The 8853-nt window shown below is 43.8% G+C and overlaps 1 protein-coding gene across 3 annotated transcripts in view; it reads right to left on the reverse strand.

Annotated features, from left to right (window-relative positions):
* The window catches only part of EPHB1 (EPH receptor B1), a 463546-nt gene extending 462329 nt beyond the window's left edge, over positions 1-1217 (reverse strand). Inside the window, exons 1-2 of one of the 3 annotated variants that reach the window (XM_019512860.1) lie at positions 1065-1216; positions 646-728 (exon numbers count right to left, since the gene is read on the reverse strand). In XM_019512860.1, coding sequence (XP_019368405.1) covers positions 646-728; positions 1065-1096 — 115 coding nt within the window. In that variant the 5' untranslated portion in view covers positions 1097-1216. Of the gene's footprint in view, positions 1-645; positions 729-1064 lie in introns of all 3 variants that reach the window. The other 2 variants (XM_019512884.1, XM_019512868.1) reach the window with 2 other exon arrangements.
* Positions 1218-8853: the final 7636 nt, after the last annotated feature.

The following is an 8853-nucleotide window of genomic DNA, read 5'->3' on the forward strand; positions in this document are numbered from 1 at the left end:
TTTTTTTTTTTTTTTTTTTTTTTAAAGATGTGGACAGATGGGTGGCATTTGATAATGCTCTTATCCTTTAGTATTAACCATGCTTGTGGCATTTAGAAAGGGGGGGGGGAATGAACAAGCCTGAAAATGGCTGTAAGCCCCGAAGTAATCGGGTAGCCATGCAAATCAGGGTCTGTGCAAAAAGAAAGCAATTTATCATTTGAGGTTACTGGAAGAACTGCCTCATAATGAAGTTCAGCCACATTCTCTTCCTCCTATATAATACTCTAAGCTACAATATCTATAGGAACTCACATGCAGTGGGGATATAATTACAGTATGAGAGAGAAATCCAAGGCTATGGAGAAACAAAACACAGGGCATGGAGTTCTTATCTCAATCCATACGTAAAGAGGGAGAAACGGGATAAAAAGCTCAGGTGTAGGCCATGGTAGCTTTGCTGTGAGCTTGGTTATCCCCTTGACCCTGGCAAAGCCCCCTCACTCAGCCTACCTGGTACGATTCTCTAGGATCTGGAGGCATACAAGGACCCTGCTCCAGTTGTGACTGCTAAAAGCTTCTACACCAGTCAACCCCAGGAAGACACAGCAAGAGTGACAGCAAGACTCCCAGTATGATTATGCTCCATATGTGAGCAGGGGTTACCTTGCAGCCTGGAGGGCTGGCCTGTCCATGTGCTCTCACACAGCTTCTCCTGGGTTGGGTGGGATCTTTTGACTTCATTCCACCTGCAAGAGGTGGAGGGAGAATATCTTAAGCAACAGATACATTTTAAAACTAGTCACCATTTTTTTTGCATATCTTCAAAATTGTGAGATTTAAAAACAAACTCCAAAAGAATTTTTTTGATTTTGGGGTTTTCCCACTTTTTCAGTGACAAAGTACAGTAGGGAAGGGGAAGAATTAGGAGTAATGGACTCCCCCTTGCTAGAAGACAGCGGTACCTCTACCACCAGTTCCCACTAAGTTTTTCAGCCAGCCTCCCCAGGCTCTGACCCTTTCTAGGTTGAAATGACTTAACTCACTAGACAGGTCATGTAACAGCTGCACAACTGACAGAATACCTGTAGTCTGAAACAAACACCAAAAAAATCATATTTTCCACCTCTTCTGAGCTCAGTCAGTAAACACAGTGCCTCTACCTCCCCAGGATCTGCAGAGCACCAAACCATTCGAACATTCCCATCCTATCTGAGCTCAGACAAGCTGTAGCAGCCACACGGGTAACAAGCCCTTCCTACCAGGCTCACCTAGAGCCAATCTCCCTCCCAGTCACACCCCACCTGAGGGCCAGTCTGCACAGCTTTCCTGGGTCAGGCCTGATTAGGTTCCCTGCAGCTTATTAACTCTTTCCTGATTCACTTAGCTCTTGTAACCCCCACTGTAAAGAAGACATGCCACAGTAGCATGGGTACAGTATCTTGCTTTGATTCTAAGGATAAGTACTTGAGCCCTGCTGTGTATATATGATGAAAGCTCCCCCAGTTCATCTAGCTGTAAATGGCTACTTGGTCACTCAGACTAGCAAGACAAAGGCAGCTGGATTTGATAGTAGTTACATCACTCCCTTATGTGCCTTAGCTATGCTGGCTCAATGGGCAGCAAAGCTTGGGTGGATTTTTACTCTTTTTGATCAAAGGAGGAAATATTGAAGGAAAAGAGGAGTGGGGGCAGATAAAAAGGCATTTCTTGGAGCAGGAATCATTGGGGTTCTTTTGTTCTGTTTTTGTATGGTGCCACACACAATAGGTTCCCCATCCAGGATTTTGATTTTGGCTTCTAGGTACCGTACTGGTGTAGTATTAAAATAATGATAATGGAAAAACAAACCCCGCAAAATAAAAAGCACTGAAAAGTTTCCAGGTTTTGTTTTGTATGTCAAAACAATCTAAACACTTAAAAATGTGCACAAGACATCTTGAGACATTGTTTATATATGCTTTGCAAAAATATATTCCCCATAATTCAGACAACTCCAAAACAGCTAAACAAATAATACAAATAATTTGCAGAGGATTCTCAGTCTGATTTTTATGGGAATTTGCTTTGTCTGTGTTGATACCTTCTACTTCGCTTTCCAGGAATATTTCAGCAATCCAGTTTACACACTCAAATGTTCACAGAAAGAGAATTGGGAAGCGAGTGTCAGTATTTGCGCCAGAGGTGGTTGCCCCACTGTCCAATCTGCCCCAGAGATAATATGTTTCTTATCTTACCAAATCTTAACATTGCAACGCAGTTCAAATTTAGAACATGTATGATTATCCTCAGAAATGCCAATGATTTGAAAATATGAAGTGTACTGATAAACGGGTAAATATGGAAACATGTAAGTTGTGAGCATATCAGTTTAATATTTTTCAACAATGTTTTCTTCAAAAAAATTAATTTTGACCAAAACAACCTACAGAGTTTTGTCAAAAACTTCCACTGGACATTTTTCCAACATCTATAGTATTGTCTGAAATATCTAAAACCTAATACTCTTTATTAAAAATATATGCACGTTATTAATGCTAATATTGAGGCTAAGAGTACAGTCTCCTCAAATCTGAAAAAGGAAGCAAGGCATGAAGGCTTGCAAAAGCAAAGCTCGCAGACAGAATGGCATCAGGAATAATATTGCATTTTTTATTTTAATAAAGTTTCTTGTTTAGTGTGAAAAGAAAATGGTTTAATATTACTTTTTACTATTACATGGCTGTAATTATGACCTTTTTGATTCAGGGAACTTTTTTGAGGAACAAAAATTGAAAAATCATCAAAATCTTTGTTAAAAAAAAGGAAACTTCTTTGTTTTCCCTGAATAACTATCATAGCAACATGCATGTTATACATATATACATATATATTTGTATAGGCAGTGTGATGCGGCAGAGGCCTTTCCCCAAAATCTATGTTTGATTAGAAACAGGAGGACCCAAACTCTTTAAGTTCCAGCTGGACTGCCCACCTATTGTGGGATGTGACCTAGGGGCTTTCATCTAAGAGGAAGAGCATCACTCCCAGTCAAAGCTGAGTATCTGCAGGGGACCTGAATTTCACTGAGAACAGTTGTCACTCCAAAACCAAGAGGAGAGATTGCCTGCAGATGACCTGGGTGATGTGAGGCTAGTCCTCTGCCCATGAAGGAGGGATAAAAGAAGACACTACCACTATGTGGGAAGTTTAGTTTGTTTGCAAAGAGAGACAGACAGAGATGGCAACCTGAGCCAGAAACCGCAACCAAAAGATTTAATCCAGAAATCTGCTGGAATGAACCAGAAAGTCCAATCTAACCCAGCAGTAATAAAGATGATATTCCAGGTAAATGGAATCAGATCGCTGCCCTAAATGGATTTTAGTGTGTGTGGGTATCACTGACTGAGCAAAGGGGATAGAGAGGCCAGGCTGGGGCTACTGACTCCAGGTAAGAAAGTCAATATATGCAGGTGCTGGGCCTTGGGAATCTTGTGTTACTACAAGGAAATGTACACCTGGTCTAACTTATCGCTGGGTGCTGCCTCCTCGACACAGGCTGAGGGCTTGCACTGCTTAGATAAAAATACCGCTGGGTTTTGAAGTCACTTCCTATGTTTCCTAAAGGGGACTGGTGCTGATGATGGGGAAAAGGGTTTCCCAGGTGTATGAGTAAAGATATGGGCTCATCTCAACCAAGCCCAGGGAGCCTCCATCCAACTATATAACAAAATGCTTTGCAAATATTAACCTATTATCTGTTCCTAAACCCTATAATTTTCAAATCAGCTTGCAAGGATGCTGGAGTGGGTGGCAACAAGGCTCAGAAACATTTAATTATGTTGTAGTGTTGAGCCTAAACAAATGTGAATCTGTTAATGTTCATACAAAATCTTCAGTCTCGGGGACAGGGAGTTTTCCTGATATACCCATATAACCACTTTTCTGAAGCAACACTCCGCTAGTCAATCTAATAAAGAAGCTCCTCCAATTACTTGTCATACTTAGGACCAACCTACATATGAAACCAACCACTAGTTTACACTGTATTTTTAAAACAGATTTAGTTAAACCAGCCCAAAGCTATGTGTGGACATCCTTAAACTAGTTTACATCTGGCTTATATCAATTTAGCTCTATTCAGTTATGAAGCCCTTAAAAAAATAAACATAGACCATTTGTAAATTATGTAAGAATGAACACACCAGGATTTGCCTCCATTTAACAAAAAACAGATTGAAACGTGGCTGCTTACACTCTCTCAGTTAATGTGGCATAACCTTTTATGCAAACAAGGCCTAAATTAACTTAATTCCCTCTCTCAATGCCCAGGTTATATCATCACCCCTCTGCCATAGAATGAACACATCAGGGCTTAGCAAGACAGCTTCCTATTGGAGGAGAAATCAGAGACACGCAATATGGATAGCTCTTAATGCAAACTGTTTTGCTCAATAAAAAGTAGTCCTTGAACAGAGGTGATCATACGCATGCAAATAAGCTCCTTATTCAAAACTCTCAGTCCAGAGACAGAGCATCCTGTTTTCACCTCTACCACCAAACTGATACCACTTACAGAGATTAAGGCCGAGAACAACAAAGTGCACTTTCATTTGCCGCAGCTGCCCCACCAAAGAAGCTATATCACAAAGCTAACAGCTCGCAGTCCCTTCAAAGACCATCCAAGACTTCTCACCCACCAAGAGAAAGAACTTGCAAACATAGTGCAACAGCCCCATCAAGTTTCTCCTGCTCCCTTTCAAGATAATTTTCCAATAAAAAAAAACCTTTTGGCTTTAGGCAGTGTCACAGCCTGGGAGACAGGTGTGGCAGACATACCCGATGGAGCTCCAATGCATCCAGGAGCTCAAGAATCCTCAGTTCTGATTGATGGAGCCAATCCACCTGTCAGCACCAAGCTGGGGAAAGCAACCACTGCCCATTTCCTGAAGGGATGGGGAGAGGAGATCCCCAACCAGATCGTGGACTGCAGCACGGTCCATTAAAAAAAGAGCGTGCTGGGCACGCTGACAGCAGACTCGGTGAGGGAATCAAAAGGAGAGGAGCTGGGAAAAGTAACATCAGCGGGCAATAGGCCCCAGATTCCAGAAGACGTTGCTGGAGGAGCGGCCCTGGGAGCCACTCCATGGCGCATGGAGCTGGGGCTTTGGGAGCCGCAGCAAAGTGGCTCAAGCCTGCACCCCCAGCAGGCTGCCAGGCATCATGGTGCATGGACCGGCACATGAAGCTCAGGCTCTGGGAGTGACTAGTGGCAGCTCAAACCTGCAGCCCTGGCAGGCTGCCAGGCATCACGGTGCGTGGGCTGGTGCACGGAGAGAGGCCAGAGAGCAGCTGAGGGCTGCTCAGGGAAGCTGCACCCAGTGTGGGGCCGGACGACTGGAGCCCGCGACATCGCAGCTCGGTGGAGCAGTGACCCCTTGGTCCCCAGAGCGGGGCACAGGGCGATGGAAGAGCCCGATAGAAGGCCAGGAGGCCAGAGCAAGGGACGCTGCAGGGCCTGGGTGCTCGGGTCAGGGCACCATGCCGGGGAGGCACATCCAGAGGTGACAAGGAAGGAAGGCCCAGGGAACCTCTCTTTGGGACCGGCCAGATGAGCTGTGGAAGGGACCATAAGTTGCTGGGGCTCTGGGTCCCTAAGAGGGATGCCTCAGGGGCAGGGTCCCACAGGAGGATTGAAGGTGGAAGCTACTCCTACACAGCTGACTAGAAGGGAGAAGAGTCCCTCTTACTGTTTTGGGCAGGTCATGGGGCACTTAAGGGTTGGGGAAAGGGCCCCTGGCTCCCCTGCTGGGAAATTGACCCTATAGGGGATAATTTGATATATCACCCTGAAGGCTGTGCCTTATATTTTGTAGGGTATGTTGTATTGCACTTTGTATTTTGTAATTGATAGCAAGTTGTACATACAAGTGGTAACTCCACCTTTGCTGAGGCACCCTACTTGCGGGATCCCCCCCACAAGGCAAGGGCCATTCCATCCACCTGGTACTTATCCAGGGGCCTGAACTACAGGGGACTTACCTGTCTCTCTGTCCCGGGGGCTTCGTGGATAGGTATTGTGGTTGGGAAATAACCCCTAGAGGAGGGATCATCCCCCATGGACATGGTATATTGTTTGGCTTTTTTATTTACCTTTCTCATTTAGTCCTAAGTAATATTGTATTTATCCTTTATTAATCATTATGTACTGTGTAAGTGAATAAACTGTATATAGTTAAGTCATATGTGCCTGAGCCCATCTCTATAGAGAAGAGAGAGATCCGCTTTCTAGTATCGACATCCCTCTCGCAGCACTCTACCTGCCACCACTCCCTTCCAGTTGGGGCTGGAGGACACATCCATGGGTGTATGTGGGTTACACAGGAAACCATGCTGGAAAAGACATTTAGCAGAGCACAGAACTGCACTAGAAACAAGGAAAACTTCCTCCAGGAGTTATTTTCAGCAGTACCATCCCATTTTGTTGATACAGTCTCTTCAGTTCCCTTACAATGCAACAGTGAGCCAGCAGCCATTTCTTGCCAGAATCAGCACCGTCTTAATTAACAGCTTTGCCTTTGTTCTCTGATGATGCTTTAAGCAATGCCAAGCCATTTCTCAAGGATTAAGATACGAAAACCTGATGAAAGAAAATGTTAAGTGTTATCACACACTGCAGCATGAATTTTCTCTGCAAAATCCTTTGAAATTACTCACAAGACAAAAGATGTCACTGTCTGCAACACTGGCGAACACTCCTCTGCCTCCACCTGCCACTTTGCTTTCTTGTCTACGCCAGGGAATTGAACTGGTTGTAAAAGAACACAAACAGTTCAAGGCATCCAAAAAGAAAGTGCTGAATTGTATTAAAAACACATGTAGGTTTGCTCTTCGCTCACCTTAGTACTGCAATACACCTTTAGTTGCTATGACCCCTTAGTAGCTATCTTCCACTTTCCACCTCAGTTCACAGACTCCACAGATTTCCCCCACCCTTTGGCACATGATGGAATAACAGTGGGAGAATTAGTTGAATCACATCTAATCCATAGCTTCTAGGGCTGTGCAAAATTTTGCTGGCAGTTTCATTTTGACGCTGTTTCAATTCGTTTAGAGTAGGGGGTCAACAACCCCTGGCATGCGTGCCAAGCGTGGCACGCGAGGCCATTTTGCTTGGCACGCCACGGCACAGCTGTTTGGAGCCTCCTGGCTGCAGCCACCCCGGCTCTGGGTAGCTGCTGCCAGCCGGGATCCCAGGCTGCTACCAGCAGGCAGCCGGGATGCTGCAAGCCCTGGTGGGAGCAGCCCGGGCTCCAACAGCTACCCAGAGCTGGAGTAGCTGCTGGCAGCCACAGAGCCCAGGCTGTGAGGCAGGGGCTTTGGATGGGAGGCAAGGGGCAGTAGGGCTGGGGGGCAGGGGCTTTGGGTGGGGGTTAAGGGGCACAAGCAGGGCATCCTGCCATGTACACCTTACCCCCATCTTGTTTTTCTGCCATGCCAGCACTCTGGCACCTTTCGAGCTAGATATTGTGGTGTTTTTCAGCACTCCGGCCAAAAAACATTGCCTACGCCTGTGCTGAAGCATAGCAATTACCATGCTCCAGTAGCATCCTGCATCTCACATATCAGCATCCCCATGCTTCAAAATGCTGGCAGAGGAGCTTTATCTAAAGCTTTATATAAAGTGCCCCCAGTGCCACCTTGAAGCACAGGGATGTTGATACACGAGATGCTCCAGGCACTTTAATTACAGCAGCTGTTGGAAACACTCTAATTAAAACACCCCTCCCTACCCCCTTACCCCCGCCCCTCCTGGAGCAAATGATGCTTGTGATTAATTTAGAATAATGGTTATCTAACAAACAATCTAGGAGGTACTTGGGCTTGACTGTGGTAGGGAAACTAATGATGAAGCAGAAAATAATTTGCAGTTATTAATTCAGGTGATTTGTCTTTATTCAGGTTTGAGTTAGGGAAATATTTGAAGAAAGTGGGGAAAACTTCAAAAGCTCAAGTGAAAATGTTGCAAGTGATCCCAGTTGGCCATTGAATTAAAAGAAATCACCAACTAGTAGACTTCATAAAATATATGAACAAAATATATTCTCCAGGCCAGGATTGATATTAATGCAGAGCTTCTGTTGATTTCAACAAAACCAGTATTTCAGTTTATATGTTTTTATGTAATAAATAAGAATAATTTATCTCAATGCAACTTGTAATATGTTTTCAAAATCCTATAATAAGAAATCAATGTCTTTGTCACGTGTTTTAAAAATGCTTTAGAAGTAAAAGTTGTAACCACTCAATACAACCCCATGAAATAACTGAGGAGAGATTAAATCAAAATCCAATATTTCCCTGTCTTCAAATACCAGTCATTACAGTTACTCTCTTAGGAACAAAGAAGGGAACTCAGTTTTACACTGATTTGCTTAATGGTATTTGAATAATTTCAACATTTTCTATCCCATTCTTTGTAAAATCCAAACTTTTTTATATTGGCTGAAAGCTGCAAGTGAGCAAAACATTTCATTGAGTTATCCATAATGATTCTCAGCTTTTTTTCCTGAGGGATTGCAGTTAATTTAGAATAAAGTAATGTCTATGAACAACTCAGACTGTTTTTTCCAGTGAGCATCCCATTCCATTTGGCAACACTGAATTTCATCTACTATAATGCTATCCACTTGTCTAGTATTGCTAGGTCCCTGTGGAGTCCCTCAATCTTTTTTCATCTTAAATAACCTAAAAATGTCATCTGCCAATTTTCCTACTCACTATGTTCACCAGCTTTTTCGGATAATAAATACGTTAGATAAGAGCAGTTTGAATGTGTATGTTCTGGACAACCTAGACAGAATACAAGACTGGCCTGTCCTCCAAAAGCTTACT

This window comes from Gavialis gangeticus, unplaced genomic scaffold (genome assembly GCF_001723915.1).
Source record: "Gavialis gangeticus isolate Ggan-Ray unplaced genomic scaffold, GavGan_comp1, whole genome shotgun sequence".
Classification (NCBI taxonomy): domain Eukaryota; kingdom Metazoa; phylum Chordata; order Crocodylia; family Gavialidae; genus Gavialis; species Gavialis gangeticus.